The sequence below is a fragment of the Canis lupus genome, chromosome 15 (assembly GCF_011100685.1).
Source record: "Canis lupus familiaris isolate Mischka breed German Shepherd chromosome 15, alternate assembly UU_Cfam_GSD_1.0, whole genome shotgun sequence".
NCBI classification, from domain to species: domain Eukaryota; kingdom Metazoa; phylum Chordata; class Mammalia; order Carnivora; family Canidae; genus Canis; species Canis lupus.
This window is the reverse complement of record NC_049236.1, coordinates 2,360,044-2,378,039: the sequence shown is the minus strand read 5'-3', so window position 1 is coordinate 2,378,039 and position 17,996 is coordinate 2,360,044. Positions and strand designations below refer to the sequence as shown.

General features: G+C 39.9%; 1 protein-coding gene across 3 annotated transcripts in view; it reads left to right on the top strand.

Moving 5' to 3' along the window:
- Nucleotides 1-17,996, top strand: part of NFYC (nuclear transcription factor Y subunit gamma) — a 66,901-nt gene that overhangs the window by 27,660 nt on the left and 21,245 nt on the right. For all 3 annotated transcript variants that reach the window (XM_038557732.1, XM_038557733.1, XM_038557731.1), the window contains 2 exons: nt 9,856-9,968; nt 17,658-17,729. In XM_038557732.1, the coding sequence (XP_038413660.1) occupies nt 9,864-9,968; nt 17,658-17,729 (177 nt within the window). In that variant the 5' untranslated portion in view covers nt 9,856-9,863. Of the gene's footprint in view, nt 1-9,855; nt 9,969-17,657; nt 17,730-17,996 lie in introns of those variants that run through there.

Here is a 17,996-nt window from a genome sequence, read left to right as displayed (position 1 = left end):
ATTAGAGGGAGAAGCAAGTTGGGTTACTTGCTACAGTACCTAAGGGAGATTGGTTTTTGGGCTTGGTGCTCTGCGACCATTCAGGCCAGGAGTAGGTCTTGCTCTGAGCAGTGAAAAATGATATACCATCTGGTATTTATATGATGCTGGGTATTTTTCGAGGCCTTCTAGTAGATATTTTCCCATTTATGTGTTGCAACTGCCCTGTTAGGTGCTCCTACAGGTGAACAGAGGCTCCACGAAGTTAAGCGATTTGCCCAAGATCATAAACATAGCAAGTTAGTAGCCAGAGAGTGAGAACCTGGAGGTCCAGTACATTTTTTTTGTCTTTATTCTGTACTTTACTGCCCCCCACTGTTCACAACTGAGTATTCATAGGTGCTACTGACTGACCTGGAGACACGCAAAGGGGGAAGGATAAAATAGGAAAGAAAAAAGCAACAGAGCTTGGAAAAAGACAACAAAGAAATAAGATTTTCATATGATAGTAAATAGGGGTGCCATTAGTATTTTCTGTTGTCAGATAAAAATGATCTTAACGGTGCAAAGAGGGGCACCTGGGTGGCTGTGTCCGTTGAGCGTCTAACTTTGGCTCAGGTTGTGATCCCAAGATCCTGGGATCGAGCCCCCCATTGGGCTCCCTGCTCAGCGGGGAGCCTGCTTCTCCCTTTCCCTGCAGCTCCCCCTGCTCATGTTCTCTCTCTGTGTCAAATAAAATCTTAAAAAAAATTTTAAAAAATCTGCAAAGAGTGAGAATGAACAATGAACAAGCTATAGTTTTTTTTTTTTAATTTTTATTTATTTATGATAGTCACACAGAGAGAGAGAGAGAGAGGCAGAGACATAGGCAGAGGGAGAAGCAGGCTCCATGCACCGGGAGCCCGACGTGGGATTCCATCCAGGGTCTCCCGGATCGCGCCCTGGGCCAAAGGCAGGCGCCAAACTGTGGCGCCACCCAGGGATCCCATGAACAAGCTATAGTAAGGCAGGAAGAGAATTGCAGACCTTTTGTGGTTTTTTTTTTTTTTTTAAGATGTATTTATTTGGGATCATGACCTGAGTTGTAGGAAGATGCTTAACGGAACAAGCCACCCAGGTGCCCTGAGTTTTTGTTTCTCACCACACCATTTACTATATTGTGCTTTTGAGCAAGTAACTAATCTTCAGCTATCTTATTTGTAACATTGGAATAATATTGATGTCTTTATCACTGAACTGAATGAAGATCAATTGAGGGTAATGTATGTGACAAGTAGTTTGTGAACTCTACAGCTCTTAAGTTGGCATTGAGACATTCTTCAGAATCACACTTCTTACCTTTCTTGGGCACAAATTACAGGGTCCTGTCAGAAGCAGAAGAGGTTGTTCCCAGGGTTTCTAAATCTCAGAAGGGATCCAGTAGGCAAAATGCCTCTTTGTTTTAGGATACAACCTAACTCAGGCTACTGGCACTATTTCTGTCTCCAGCTCATGTCAGAATTCTCTTTCAGGCTCAGAGCCTGAAAAACCAGTAACTCCCCATTCTTCCTGCAAGAATTTATTTACTTTCATTAGGTTGGAGAGTCAGAGAGATTAACAAATATTTCTGTGGGGCAAAGGGGGCTGGCCCAGCTCACTCCTAATGGAGGCTGAACATGTGAGGGAGCTGTGTAACAGCTGTGTGCTGTAAGGCAAGTTTCTCAAACATGGGTGCTCAGTTGCCGCATCAGTAAATGAGAGAAAACACTACTTCTGTCATGGAAGGATTCAATTCAAAGCACTGAACAGTTTAGAACTGAGTTCTAAATGTTATCTGATCCTTTCTTTGTAAAGGGCCAGATAATATTTTTGGCTTGCAGGGGCACCTGGTGGCTCAGTGGTTAAGCGTCTGCCTTTGGCTCAGGTCCTGCTCCTGGGCTCCTGGGAGTGAGTCCGCATTGGGCTCCCTGCATAGAGCCTGTTTCTCCCTCTGCCTATGTCTCTGCCTCTCTCTGTGTGTCTCATGAATAAATAAATAAAATCTTTAAAAAACATATTTTTGGCTTGCAGATCATACAGTTTAAAAGTTATAACTCTTCAACTCTACTGTTGTAGCATGCGAGCAGCCTTAAACTTTGGAGTACTCCACTGAAATACTTGTTCCTTCATCATACAAAATAAAATAGTGTTGTATTGCTGTCATATATACAGGGATGGTTTAAGTTGAACAGTAATGAACAAATGAGAAAGAAAGTATGTGAAGTAAGATGCTTGCATATCATTTTCTCTTCTGCAGGAAAAGATCTTAAAGTGTTTTGTTCATGCATTCCTATCAGTTTCATTGCTTATACCAGTTGCCATGCTGTCAGTTTTTTCCAGTTATAACTGTATTATGATCTGGCCCTTGTTGAAAAGATTATGTTATAGTAGATAGCAAACAGAAACATGTTTTTGTTTTTGAAGGAAAAGTGTTTCTGCTGCCAATTTAAAAATGTGTCCTTGTGAACAGCTCTTTAGGGAAAGTAAGTGCAGCTAGTTCCAAACCTTAGTCTTTTGGGAAGCGTGGTTTTTCCAGTAGGCAGTTTGAAAAGCAGCTTCAGACTTAGCTTCTTGGAGCTAGAAACAAACACACCCTCAAACATTGAACTTGGCATTAATCAGGGTTGGGGAAAGGGGTCTCCAGTCAAGCTGTATTCTTCTTCTTCTTTTTTTTTTTTTTTAAATATTTATTCATGCGAAACACAGAGGCAGAGACACAGGCAGAGGGAGAAGCAGGCTCCATGCAGGGAGCCTGATGTGGGACTCCATCTCAAGATTCTGGGATCATGCCCTGAGCCAAAGCAGACACCTTAACTGCTGAGCCACCTGGGCGTCCCAGGGTACATTATTCATTCTAATAGTGGGTACTGTGTAAGAACCTGCCAGTAAGTATGACTAGCTGGTATCCAGTTATGTAAGGGTTTAGAACTTAAGTAGTAAGTTTTCTGGCACTAAGCGTAGTGCTTTCTTGTGTGATAAAATCGAAACCTTAGATGAGCTTAAATAAAGACTGTTGACCCCTCTTGTCTTTATAATCACCTTGCCTTCTTTTGTATTCATTCATTTATTGCATCCTCAAGTAGTCAAGTGTAGGTCTTCCATACTAGACCACCCCTTTGGCATATGTTCAGTATACATTGCTTCTGGAGGGGCTTAGTTGAATGATTGTCCCAAGGCCACCAGTTAGTAGGCTGCAGGCCAGTTCGCAAACATAGGTCTTTTAATTTCCAGAGTAGTGCTATTTTTCTCCTAAAATTGTCGATTTGAGATTGGTTTTATTGTAGAGAACATATGCGTCCTTAAGGCTTGAAATGCTCTTTAGCCATGATTGATAATGGCATATATTCGTAGATCCATCTGTATAAACATTAGAACCAAATTGTCTGTTGGTGAAATTGTTTCAAAAGTCTTAGTTCTCAAAATTTTTTACACCTTTCTTTGTAGTTGGGAAGAATATCTAAAATAGCAAGCACAAATAAGCTTAAAAGTGCTTTGAACATGGGGAGATACCGGATATAAATTTGGAGACACAGGAATGATTGGCGTTGCTTATAACCTAAAGACTGTAAGTTGGATGGGGGGGGGGGAGGGTCAGGGTCATTAAAGGGAAACATGGTACCAACATTTAGATTTGTTTTTCAGTCACAATTGGGCTAGGATATATTTGCTTGCATTTGACAATGAGAGTGTTGTTTTTAGGTAAAACCTGACTACCTGGGATGGGTCAGCTCTAGTACTTTAATAGGAAGCAGTATTGGTCAGGGATTGGGTTTCATTTCAGGGGAGCTTTCTTTGATCTTTTTTCCTTGAACACTTGTTATGTTAGCGTTTTAGGTTATTATCGCCCAACAACATCTATTTGGTTTTAGTTATTTCAAAGAACTGTATAATGGGTTTAGGCATATTATAAAGGACTTTCATAGAGAGAATGAGGTATATGCCAAGAAAAGAGAGCTAAAGTCTAAAGTAGAGAGTTTAGGGACGCCTGGGTGGCTCAGCAGTTGAGGATCTGCCTTTGGCCCAGGGCGTGATTCTGGGATCTGGGATCCGAGTCCCACATCAGGCTCCTTACAAGGAGCCTGCTTCTCCCTCAGCCTATGCTCTGCCTCTTTCTCTCTCACTGTGTTTCTCATGAGTAAATAAATAAAAATCTTAAAAAATAAAGGTACAGAGTTTAAAAACTAGGGAATACTGCAATAAAACCTTATGTTGCTTTATATATTTTTAAGAAAAATAAAATTTTTCTTTCTTCATCTTTTTCTTTTTTTTTTTTTTTAAATTTTTTATTTTTTATTTATGATAGGCACACAGTGAGAGAGAGAGAGAGGCAGAGACACAGGCAGAGGGAGAAGCAGGCTCCATGCACCGGGAGCCCGACGTGGGATTCGATCCCGGGTCTCCAGGATCGCGCCCTGGGCCAAAGGCAGGCGCTAAACCGCTGCGCCACCCAGGGATCCCTCTTCATCTTTTTCTTTCTTCATCAATGATAAAGGTTATTAGAATGGTAGCCAGATTTTCCATCTTTGAATGATCTGATTGAATCATCTTATTTCCTCCATGATTTTCTCCTTATCTTCCTACTAATGAATGGCCAAACAGAGGTATTTGCCTTCCTCCTACTTACGTAGTGTCATTAATTTTTTTCAAACTATACTAATCTATCCTGGTCCCCTTTCTGAGAAAGTTCTGTCTTTCAAAAAATTTATACTTAGGAGTGGTATGCACCCATTCTTCCAGGCTTCTAGTCTGCCTTGCATCTTTGGGGCTGTGTGTGTGTGTGTGTGTGTGTGTGTGTGCGTGCGCGCGCGCTTGTGGCCTTCCTGACTTATCCTTTTATCTTAAATTCGCTTCAGTAAGTCAGTTTCAGGTGGATTTCTGACTGTTGTTCTTATTTTAAAGGCCTAGAGAGGAACTCATTTATTCTGAGCTTTCCAGAATAGCTTGTATAACCACTTCCTTTAGTTGTTCAGGCAGTCCCATTAAGTCTATTTCAGGGCTAGCCTTTCCAAGAGACCTCTTTTTCTCAGAAAGGCTGTACCTAGCAACTGTCTTGTCCCTTCATTCAGAAGTAATTGGTCAGACTATGTGCTAGATGCTGTGAGGGATCCCAGGTCCTACCCACAAGGAGCTTGTAAACCAGAAGGGGAAATACGATAAGACATACACATAAATAATGATCATACAAGATAATGTGGTGAAGGCAGAGAGGTGCAGATCAAGGGCTCTGAAGATTCACAGGAAGGAGTGATCATGTCTGGATGGGGATGTTTAGAGATGATTTGTGGACAGATGGCAGTTGAAGTTGAGCATTGGAGAAACAGCCTTTTTGTGATAGACTTTGAGTCTTCCCCCTTCTAGCTTTGGAAAGCAAACTGTTTTTAAAAGGAGATAAATTAATAGATACTGGAAGTTGAGATTACTTCTGGCAACAACCATTTGATACTTCATCTGATCCTAATGTCTTTATTAAATAGTTAAACATCTTATTCAAGTATTATAAAGTAATTAATGAACATGAATGATAAATCTAATTTTAACGATGAATTAAATCTGGGAAATTCTATGCCACATTTTTTTTTAAAGATTTATTTATTTTAGAGAGAGGGAGGGGCAAAGGGAGAGGGCGAGAGAATCTCAAGCAGACTCCTTGCTGAGCAAGGAGCCTGATATAGGGCTTCACCTCTGAGATCAGGGCATGAGTTGAAACCAAGTGTCAGATACTTAACCAACTATGCCACCCAGGTGCCCCAAAAGTCACCTGTTTTTGTTTGCTTAAAGTAGGCTCCATGCTGGGGATTGAATTCATGACCCTGAGATCAAGACTTGAACTGAGATCAAGAGTTGGATGCTTAACTGAGCCATCCAGGCGCCCCTATGTTGCATGTTTCATGAGTGATCTAAACCTAATGCAGCTTGGTCTTAAGCAGTTTTGTTGTCAACTGTAAATAAATAGCTTTGTCCTGTGATAGCTATTAGAAATAGCAATTTAACATGGAATAAAAAAGATCCTGGCGGTGCCTGACTTGCTCAGTTCATTTGAGCATCTGACTTTGGCTCAGGTCATGATCTCAGGGTCTTGGGATTGAGCCCCAGTGTTGGGCTCTGCGCTTAGAGGTAGGTAAGTCTGCTTCTTCTCCCTCTCTGCCCCTTTCCACACTCGTGCTGGTCTCTTGCTCTCTCTCTCTCAAAAAACAAAACAAAACAAAAAACAAAAAAGGGATACTGAAATACAAATCTTTCTTACTTTTAAATTACATACCTTCTCTCATTACCCTAGAAAATGGATCTGGCACATATTTCATGAGCTGTAAATGTTATAGACTACTTCTATAGCAAAATCAACTTAGTTGCAATTAATGTATTTAAGTACTAAAGTAAGAAGTGATAAGATTAACTAAGGTTGGGGTGCCTGGGTGGCTCAGTCAGTTAAGTGTCTGCCTTTGGTTCAGGTCATGATCTCTGGGTCCTGGGGTCTAGCCCTGCATTGGACTCCCTGCTAGTGGGTTGCCTACTTCTCCCTCTCCCTTTGCCTGCCAATCCCCCTGCTCGTTCTTTCTGTCAGATAAATAAAATCTTTATTTAAAAAAAGATTAACTAAGGTTGGTTTATATTTTTAACTTGTTGGGCTGTTTAGTGAGCAAAATTTACTGATTAGGTTTCGTTGTTTTAATCCTGTGCCTCAGTTAGAAAATAGTGGGAACACCAATTTGTTTTTATAAAATCTTTTGCTTGAGGTTTGGTTTAATTTTTTAAAGCTCCATGTAATGGCTGAATCTGTTTTAAGGAAAACTTTTTTTTTTTTTTAAGATTTATTTATTTTAGAGAGTGAGTGAGTGAGTGAGGGGCAGAGGGAGAGAGAGAATCCACAAGCAGACTCTCAACTGAGCCCAGAGCCTAAAGCAGTGCTTGATCCCATGACCATGAGATCATGACCTGAGCCGAAACCAAGAGTCAGCTGCTCAACCAACTGAGCCACCCAGGCATCCCAAGGAAAATCTTTTGAATAAAAGTAGTCACCTTTTCTATTTTATAGTAGCAATTTATGTTCTTGCAGGAGGTATTAAAAAGAATTACCTGCTAATCATCTCTGTGCAAAGATACTAGAAATCATGTTCCTCATGAGAAGATCATCTGTTTCTGATGAGAATACTTTTGTTTTAGAAGTCAGGAATTTATAAAAAGAGGTTTCGGGATGAAAAAACCATAGGGCTGTAACTTTAAATCCAAAGCTCAGATGGAACTTTGCAAATATAATTTAATGTAAAGAACAGTCAGAGCTGTCCAAAGATGGAAAAGAGCACCTTACCAGTAAGCCAGTTTCCCAGAATTAGGGAGGGAGATACTCACACTTGATGCTGAATGACCACTTGGGATGGGAGGAGGTTGGCAGAGGTTGAAATAGAGCTGTGAGCATACTTTTAGAGGAGTGAGGCTTAGGGACTCTTGATGTCTTTTTTAAAGTCCTAAACTTTTATGATGCAATAAAATATAAAGGACATTATTATTGATTTGTATATTTTGCCATTAACTATTTGTGATTTTCTAGTGCAGATGGGCCTCTGAAGTTAAAATTTTAACTTTTAATACATTACTCAGTTCCAGAAAGACTTGTTAGCTTCTGTTTTGTACCTAACCCTCATTCCCACCAGTGTGTGGCTCTGAACCAACCAGATTCATTCATGGTCTATTGACTGCACAGATGTTTGGGAACTGATCACACCAGCACATCCTTAGTTGGGATAGTTCAAAATTTAAAAGCAGACCGTACACAGAAAATTTAGCGGTGCTTCTTGAATTGTGTGCCTTTGTAATGTTAGAACAGATTAGGGGACAACCAAAACTTGTTACCAACTTTCTAAATCTCACTCAAACTGAACCTACCTACCCATCATTAGCAAGGATACAGATATCTTTGGCAACAATATGCATCTTCCTCCTTTGACTGTGGCAGTTTGTGTGGCAAATTTTGCTAAGATCAGAGCTATCCATGGATCCATACAATAAAAGGTTAGATTCTTAAGTTTTTGATATTTTTATTTCTAGAGAGATTTTTTTGTTTGCTCCATTTTAAAAGATTGAGTCTCTCTTCATTGTCATCAGAGCCTTATGTCTTTATTAATAAAGATAAACTTAGATTACTTTGATTTCTTTGTTCTCAGTACATCTAAGAGAATAGTGTATAGGCCGCATGCATATGGTGATGAATGAAAATATCATGGGACCATACTTGGTTTTGGGGGACTGAAATTTTTATCTAGTTATTTCAACTGTGATTCAACACTCTTCACTTTAATTCCCTCCAGAAACTCCAAGATTATATTGCTTCCCAGTACTTAAGAGTTCCTGTTGATGTATAGAGCTGCTTGTTGGCTTCCAGCAACAGAAATTGGCTCCAAATCTTTTCCCATTACATCATCACCTACTAATGTCATTACACCAGAGTGAAATCTGCTTTGAAGATTGTATTCTTGTTTTCCTTCCATCTCCTTCCTCTCATCATTTCCTTTAGAAGGAAAAAGAAAAAAAAAAAAAATAGGGACCTCTAGGACAATCCCAGGCAAACATTTAAGAGGAAATCAAACATCCTCACAGTCTAAACCCAGATTTATCAGTCTTCATTCCACTCTGCTGACGGAGAATGATCTGCCCAGCATGTGTCCTCATGGGCTTTGGAAAGGAACACGTTTAGTCATGTGACACCTGGCTTTGGTACTTTTCTCTCAGCCTTTCAGAATTAGTTCTTAATGATTTACATAGCTCTCGGCCAGCATCCTGTCACTGGCATTTAAACCTTTTAAAATAATTTCCCAGAATAGAAATTCTTAGGACATCACTAAATTTCTTATTCTTTGTGTTTAATTAAACTGTTTCTTGCATTTAAGTATTTGCCAGATAAGCATTTAAGCCATCTGGAGTTTTTTACTTTTTCCCTGTAAGTCTTGTAAGATACAATATTATCTACAGTTAAAACTGATACTGGGATCCTCATTCATCTTCCCTTGTCATTCACAAAAGCAATTGACCACATGCAAGTTCTGATTCTTTTCTCTATCCTAAATTTAATTCCCTATTGTTTTCAATGACCTTAAGGCTTCCATTTGATGGTGTGCTTTGGCTTTGGTCCTAACAGAAAGGTTCAGGTAAGGAAAGAATTGGGAAGTTGTTTCAGTTCAGAGAATTAGTGTACCCACTGAATTATTGGCCAAGGCTTTAGCACTTCTCTACCCTCTGAAGCAGATTAGCTTGAGATTAGAAGAAATAATAATCTTCAGTAGCCTCAAAGAAATGGGGCCCCGGTGTCTAAAACAAAAGAATAAAATGGGCGCTTATTGTTAAAACTTGGGTTATATTTCTATACAGTATTAGTCATTGAGACCCTTAATATATCTGCTGCAGGCTGTGGCATGGAGTATGAGAAACCATGGTGAACTTAAAAAAACACTAGAAGAAATGGCATTGAAAATTATGGACCAGACTAGGGCACCAACCAAGTGCCCTTTTTGTCTCTTCCTAAGATAAGACATTAAAAGCCTTGATTCACATTAAGATTTTAGTTTGGATTTCTGGTAATTTTATATTTTCTAGTGAGAGCTCCCTGATAGTCTCTGTGGTATGAGTTGGATAAAAGGGGAAACTTTTTCCCTGTTTTTGCTAACATTTAAGTCTATGTTTAAAAACCTCTTCAAAAAAAATAAATAAATAAAAAAATAAAAACCTCTTCAGCACAATTATATACCTTCTCAGATTGAAAAATTGAATGAATTAGTGAAAACAGCCATAAGGAGAGATATAAATGACCTGGACAGAAAGTCTGTCTTTATTACTTCTAATGTATTTCATGTGTGTATTTGTTTTCAGTTGTCAAAATGTCCACAGAAGGAGGATTTGGTGGTACTAGCAGCAGTGATGCCCAGCAAAGCCTACAGTCCTTCTGGCCTCGTGTCATGGAAGAAATTCGGAATTTAACAGTGGTAAGAAAGAGTGAGAAACTTGCAGAATGTAAAGGGCTTATCAGATGAATAACCAATACTTAGAGTGAAACTTTTTTTTTTTTTTTTTTTTTAAGATTTTATTTTATTCATGAGAGACACACAGAGAGAGGCAGAGACCTAGGCAGAGTGAGAAGCAGACTCCATTCAGGGAGCCTGATGTGGGACCGGATCCTGGGACTCCAGGATCCCGCCCTGGGCCAAAGGCAGGTGCTCAACTGCTAAGCCACCCAGGTGTCCCATAGAGTGAAACATTTTTAGTCTCAAGCATATAGGCACAGTTCATTCTTGACCTCTGGGTGCGAACATGAAAATATAATTTACCTTAGTTGAGGTGACTACAAGGATTTTTTTTTTTAATGTCTTAGTGTCTTTCCTTAGGCATGTGGGCGTATAGTGGATGCTTTGACTCAGAGGCAGTAGCTTAATGTGAGGCATATCTTTTAGAGATGCAGAAAAGCAGAGCTCTTACCTTCCTTCAATAGCTGTAGCTCATTTCTTAGTCCTGATTCATTGGCCCTGCTGGATTTTTAGAATCTGGTAAACGCTGATGGGCAATTTATTCAACAGCAAATCTTCTGTAAGCAGGCACTCTTTCTGGGAGCTAAAAGATACACTTAGATCAGAGTTCCTCAATAGCAGCTTTATTGACATTTTAGGCTGGATAATTTTTTGTCACGAGGGGCTGTCCCATGCATTGTAGAATGTTTAGCAGCATCTCTGACCTCTACCTATTACATGCTAGTAGCAATCCTCCTCCAGTTGTGATAACCAAAAATATCTCTAGACATTGGCAGATGTCTCTTGGGAACTAAAGTCATCTCATTGAGAACCACTGACTTAGAAGAATCAAATATAACCCTGGCCCTTGCAGAACTTACAATCTGGTAATTACAATCAGAGTTGGGGCACCTGGGTGCCTTAGTCAGTTAAGTGGCTGCCTTTGGCTCAGGTCATGATCTCAGGGTCCTGGGATGGAGCCCCACATCCCTGCTCATCAGGGAATCTGCTTCTTCCTCTCCCTCTGCCTGCAGCTCCCCCTGGCTTGTTTTTTTTTCTCTCTCTCTCAAATGAATAAATCTTAAAAAAAAATTATAACCAGGGTTATTTATTCAGTGAATATTTATTAAATACTTACTGAGGCATAGTGAGGAGTCTGAAGCAGTAAAAGTCAAAGTGCTATGGGATTACAGAGGACATAGTGTTTATTCCTCCCTGGTTGAGTTAGGAGGGCTTTAAGTAAAGGTGACTTTTTTTGGATCTTGAAATATTGAGATGCATTCACCAGATGGAAAGGATAGGCAGCTGTATCTGAGGAAAAGAGAATGGCATTTCTAAAGGCCTGGAGGCCCAGAGGAGAGGGCCTTATGTTTTGAGGAACAACAAGAAATTCAGAGGGGCTGGGGACTACTATGTGGATAGTATGGCAGGAGTAGGAGTAGAGTGGTATGACAGTGGTAGCAGGAGGTGACACATTAGAATTAGAGTATCTTCAGAGTGTAATTTCCTTAATGAAGTTAATTCCGTTTGGTCTCAATTTAGGAAATACTGAAAGATCTTTCTGTTTTAGATGTGTCATTCCTGCCCTGAAGGCATTAAGTATCCTGGCAGAGCAGACACTGGACTCCTTCCTAATGTAGAATTAATGTTACACTTTCTTAGAGCTAGTGGCCTTTAAACTTCAGACATATGAGGTCAGTGTATTTGTTTACTCAATAAATACTTATTATATACCTACTGTGGCTGTGCTGGATACTGTGAATCCAGTAGTGAACCAGCCAGACAAGATCATTGCACTCACAGAACATGCATTCTGGTGGGGGAGATAGACTATAAACAGGTAATGAGTGAATAAAATAAAATAACTACTCATTAGGTAAATGCCCCACTGACTTCAGGGATAAAACAAAAAAAGATTCATATTTTGATGTACTTGTGGGTCATGTTTGTTTATAATGGGACATTTTCAGCAACTGAACTTGACTTGGCCTTTCTCAGAGTGGCTTGTGTTCACAGATCAATTTCCACTGAAAAATCATTGTTTCTTTTCTATAAGTGTAAAGGTGGTAGTTATCTATATTGTCTCAGATATAAGAGGAGGAAAAGAAATGATTAAGTAAAAACTAGGATATTTTCATATTTTGAGTGGGTAACCTTCTAAGCTTATCAAGTTTTAGGGCAGGAGTCAGCCTGGCATAAAGCTAGCGCCCTCCTGAGCTGTGGTGGGATTAGGGCAGTGCTGCAAGTCTGCACTCCAGTTTGAACATTGAAGCAAAAATCCAGGATCAGGCAAGTGGCCAGATAAACTCCAGAGGTTCAAGTTCATCACTTAACTTTTCTGTTTTGAGTTTTAATTTTTTAAAAATTGTAAAAAACATAACAAAACATATACCATCTTAACAATTTAAATTAAAATGTACAATTCAAAAGTGTTAAATATAGTCACATTCTTGTGAAACAGATCTCCAGGACTTTTTCATCTTGCAGAACTGAAACTCTATACTTCTGAAACAATAACTATCTTTTCTGTCTCCCCAGCCCTTGGTAACTACCATCTACTTTCTGTTTCTGAATTTGGCCACTCTCAATACCTCATATGAGTGGAATCATACAATATTTGTCTTTTTGTGACTATCTTATTTCACTTAGCATGTCTTCAAGGTTCATCCATGTTGTAGCATGTTAACAGGATTTCTTTCCCTTCTAACACTGACTAGTATTCTATATGTATGTGTGTATCACATTTTGTTTATCCATTCATCTGTCAGTGGGCATTTGGGTTACTTCCATCTCTTGGCTATGGTGAATAGTGCTGTTATGAATATGGGTATTCAGATATCTCTTTGAGACTCAGCTTTGATTTTTATTCTGCTTGGTTTAATTTTCAAGTTTGATTGCCAAAACAGATTGTGCTGTTGACCAACTTTTACTTATTATTTAGACAGCTAGCTAGTCCACCAGAGGTTCAAAGTGGGTTACTTTGAGGGATTGTTACAGTTCACGTTTTATGAATGAAGAGAAAGACCAGCAAGGAGGTAGTTGTCTTTAATGATTGTTTTATTGATGACAGTAGTTTTCTCCACTTGACAAAACTGCTAGATCACTACCATGGGATCTCTAACATCAGATGCTTAAAACAAAGTTTGGCATTTAATAGGTATACAATAAATATTTGTAGGAATCAGACTCCTCCACCTCAGATTTAGTCTAAAGCAACATCAGAGCCAACTTAGAGAGTGCAGTCTGGGAAAGTTGGGGTGCTCTTTCCCTTTGTAAGACTCTTATTTTTCCTTCTGCCTTTGGCACATGAAGGCATCTGCTGCTCTGCACCCCAGCCTATATAACATGGCCAGATAGTTGAGCATTTAGTCTGTGCCTTTCCAGAACTCAGCAGCATTTACAACCAGAATTCAGATATGTCAGAGTCTCTTAGGTTGACGTCTCAAAATGTCTTAACAGATTTTTAAAAAATCCATATGTTCAAACTGTCCAAACATAAATTAAACTTTTGAGAATGTTCATAAGGTATTGTGTTTTCTCTGACTGGGACAAAGATTGCTCCAAAAACAAATTGAAGTTTGCTAGATGATATATTTCATGATGTATTGGAAACACTGGCCTCAATCCTCAATTATTTTGGTCTGAGCTTTGCAAAAGCAATTTATCTTTCATCTCTTCTTGACCATTATGTTCTTCTCACTCTTAAAAGGCTCTGTAATTGTCCATAAATCCAGGTGATGTTCAGTTGGGATTGAAGTTGGTTAAAAATCATACCGAAATGATTGTACATTTGGATGATGGTGCAAAATACTGTATTCCTGTTCAACAGAACTCTGGGAACAATAATTAACAGACTTCTTGGCATTGAGTTTTACTCCTCTGAAGACCTCTTTGAAAGTGGGGAAGAGGGATCCCTGGGTGGCGCAGCGGTTTGGCACCTGCCTTTGGCCCAGGGCGTGATCCTGGAGACCCGGGATCGAATCCCACGTCGGGCTCCCGGTGCATGGAGCCTGCTTCTCCCTCTGCCTATGTCTCTGCCTCTCTCTCTCTCTCTGTGTACTATCATAAATAAATAAAAATTAAAAAAAAAAAAAAAAAGAAAGTGGGGAAGAAAAAGCTAACTTTGTATTTTTGGGGGAAGGTGGGGAGGAACAATGCTGAATCTTAAAAAAAAAAAGTATCATCCACCCCTTTTCCCTCTATCCCTTTCAGCCTTCAGTTAGCTGTAATTTGATGCCTAGGCCACACTTTGTTTTAATTGCCAGGTACATCTTTTTATTCTTTGGTGCCTTCTGATTGGACAGTGACATTTCTAACATTACAGTCAAACCAGGTTAACTATTTAAACAGAAGTTTGGAGATGAAGGTTGGTAGACTGTTAGAAAATAAGTCTTGTGCTATTTGAGCCCTTCCTATAGAGCAATGCTGCTAATGGTATGAACCACATGGGGATCTTGTAGAATACAGATTCTAATTTAGTATGTTTGGAGTGGAACCTGAGATTCTGCATTTCTTTTGAGTTTCCTGGTAATGCCATTGCTGGCCTAAGGACCTTACTTAGAGTTGCAAGGCTTTAACCCTCACTGTGGGTCAGAGTCATCAGAAGAGTTTTCAAGACACTTGATGCCTGGACTCCACCTCCTAGAATTCCTGGTTCAGTTACTCTGGGGTAGAGCCCAGTCCTCCTGTTTTTCAAAAGCTCCCCAGGTGTTTCTAACGGGCAGCCAAGGTTGAGAATCACTGCTTTGGAGAGGATTAGAATCTTGACTTTGCTGGAGTGCCTGACTGGGTAGGCCTGGAAAAGATTTCTCATCATTATTTGAAACTCCGGATGTTCTTCAGTGCAGCCTGAGACCCACTGACTTTTCCTTGGCTCCAGATTCTCATTGAGTGAATTCAGACTTCTTGAAACTCGGCAGTTTCAGATGGCAGCATTTTAAAAGTAGTTCTTTGGTTGTGGTCAGGAGCACGAGCATTTTCTGAGAATCTGTTCTTCCACCTTGCTGATATCACGCCCAAGGGTAGGAAAAAATATGTGTCAGTTGTTCGTCCACTTGGATCAGCATCAGGAGAAATTAAATGGTATTCACATCAGTTGCGTGGTTGCCAATGACAAGGAGTCACTGAATTGAAAGACAATTGAGTGCACCTCAACCTATGGCTGGTGAGAGTGCTGCCCTCTCCAGTAAGTTGGTCATAAACCCTTATATACATACACGACTGGAAAGCTAGGATGAGATTATAGAAGACTGGGCTGTTGTCAGTGATAATGAACCATACATGCACATCTGAAGATCTGCTTTTCACACACTGCCCCTTGAGATCTCCAGGTTTGTGGCTCATGAGAAAGTTTCCAGAAAGAAAAGGTTTTTGAGGGAGAGACTTAGAGCAGAGTTCTGTTTTGTTTTTTGTTTTTTTGTAAATTTCTGCCTTATTTTATACCTCTACAGGGTGGGACCTTCTGTTGTTGCTTTTGATTGAATAGTCTCAGAAATTCTAAAAGTAATATTCTGTTTTGGGTTGGGGAAGGAAGTGTTCTTACCAGCTTTGGGCTTTGGTTAAGAAACTTTAGCGCAGTCATATAGAAATATATTAAATAACCAAGCCCACTGAGAGTGCATGTGCAAGCAAGTTAGACCTTGTGGTCATAATCTTGTGCTGTGTGTATCTTCCTGGGAGGCCTTTCAAAGGAGTTATTCCCCAGCATTCTCCTTGGCATTTCTGTTTAGCATCATCATTTTGTGTGATCTGCCACACAAGAAGGAAGACCAGTGATTGATTTCTGTGGGTAAACGCTTTTTTAAATCCCTTTAGGGTCTGGCCCCAATCCAGCATTCCCTTTCCTGCTGCTCCCCTCTGTACTAAGATCATACATCTAAAACTTAAATAGACCATGTTTTTTGTGCTGCTGTACTTCTGCTTCTGTCTGGATAACATTTTCATACTTTTCCAACAAGCAAATTTTGAAACATCCCTTAGACACAGTTCAGATGTCAACCCTTCTGTGGAACATTTGCCAGCTCCTCTTGTTCATTCCAACCCTTCCCCCTGCCGCACCAGCTCGTTATTTCCTTTCTTGTCCCTATGGGATTTTACACCCCCACCCTACCTAGTATAGCATAGGGGCTTATAATATTTTTATATGACAGTCTCTAATAAACTATAATCTGTTCAAAGGTAAGAATAGATTTGCATCTTTTACATAGTAGCAGGTATCATACATTCACTCTCAGTTGAGTCTCATGAATGAGGAAATGAAAGAAGAGGAAAAAAAAATAAGAGTAGAAAGAATGTATCCTGCTGTTCTTTTTGGGTGAGATTTTAATAATTTGGACTTGTAAAGCCCTGCCACTCCAGGATTAGTTTTAGTAGAAGCTTCATGGGAAATGTTTTACGTAAGCTGGAAAGGGAAAAGATAAAAAATTGATGTTGGAGGTTTGTAGAGGTGAGTGGTCCCAAGCCGCTTGTTGGGTTTGTGAGGAGAAATCCGGTGTTTGTACATCTTCCTTCTGTAGTCATAAAGATGGATTCTGGGGAGGCTGGTGACGTTTTTCCAAAAGGCTCCACTGCCTTCTTTGACATATATTTTGACGGTTTCTGTTGGTCTTGGAAAAGAAAGTTCACTTACACAGATTTATTATACCAAATCTTAGCTCCTCCTTCCATAATGTGATGGTGCAAATTCCCAGGTGAGCCCCTTGGGCTTGGTGAGTCACATTTCAGACCACTTACAGAATCAGGCACTTGACACCTGGGCCCAGTAGGGATTTTGCTGATTTTAGCTAGTCTCTGCCTTTGCACCTTTCTTTTCACTGCAGCTGTGAAACCCAGAATCGATTTTTATTTCTAGAATTGCATCCATCACTGGGCATGTGTTTGAGTACCAGTAGTATCAAAATTAAAAAAGGGCTTAAATCGCAAATAACTGAAGTAGTGCTGGTCAAAAAGCCCTTTCCTAAATCCTGTCCTCAATAAAGTCATGTGGTTTCCTCCCAGTCCAGGTTTGCTTGTTAGAAAAAAAGTGCCAGGGCTGTTCCTGAAAGGCAGCTAATAAATTCATCCTTTTTTCACCAGACTATTCTGCTCCCACGCATACTTTGGAGACAAGGCCTTTGCTGCTGTGGTAGGAAAGGCCCTCCTCTCTAAATTCCAGTGTCAGGTTAGTGCAAAGGTCAGAAGTAGCCATAGTCAGCCAGGACTGGCTGAAGACAACTGAGGGTGACCGTGATCTGGTGCTGCCAGTATCTTGCCCTTGTAGTCCCAGAATAGAAGAAAGAACTGGCAACTTAAAGGAATGCCCCTGCGGAAAAAATCTCATTTTAACCTACGTATTGCAGACTGATAAACTTTGGGGGGCAGTACAGAGGAGATGCTCAAAATGCATCTCTATTTTATGCCGGCAAAGAATCTGATATTGTTTAGGCCTGCTTTTCATGAGGGCGCTGTTAGATGGCATCGTAAGTTTATCTTGAAACCCTTTAATTATTTGAAACTCTGCATGAGGTAAGAAGAATTTTGCTTCGGGACTTGAATTCTCTTCATTTAATATGTACCTCCTCTCCTGCCGTATTTTCTGAAAGGAGGGACTAGGCCAATCACAGTGTTTCATGATGCCTGTCATGCCCTGCTGATTGTCCCTACCATTTATGTGCCTCTTGTTATTCATTTCAGAAGGATTTCCGAGTACAGGAACTCCCACTGGCGCGTATTAAGAAGATTATGAAACTGGATGAAGATGTGAAGGTGAATTCATATTCGTTTTTATTATTCATATTGAAGCTATAATGGTGGATAGGTTGTCACTCATTTCTGTAGCACTCAAAGTTTAATTAAACAAAATGAAAATATTGTTATTGTCTCTTGCTTTTTTTTTTTTATTTGGTTCTGTCTAAAGTGAGCTGAAATTGAACAGTTTTAATTATTATATGGTGCTTCTCTGGAAATTAGGGATAGCTTGTTTTCCAGATGTTGATAGCATGCTGAGGGTTTGCTTTTTGAATCACCCATCCT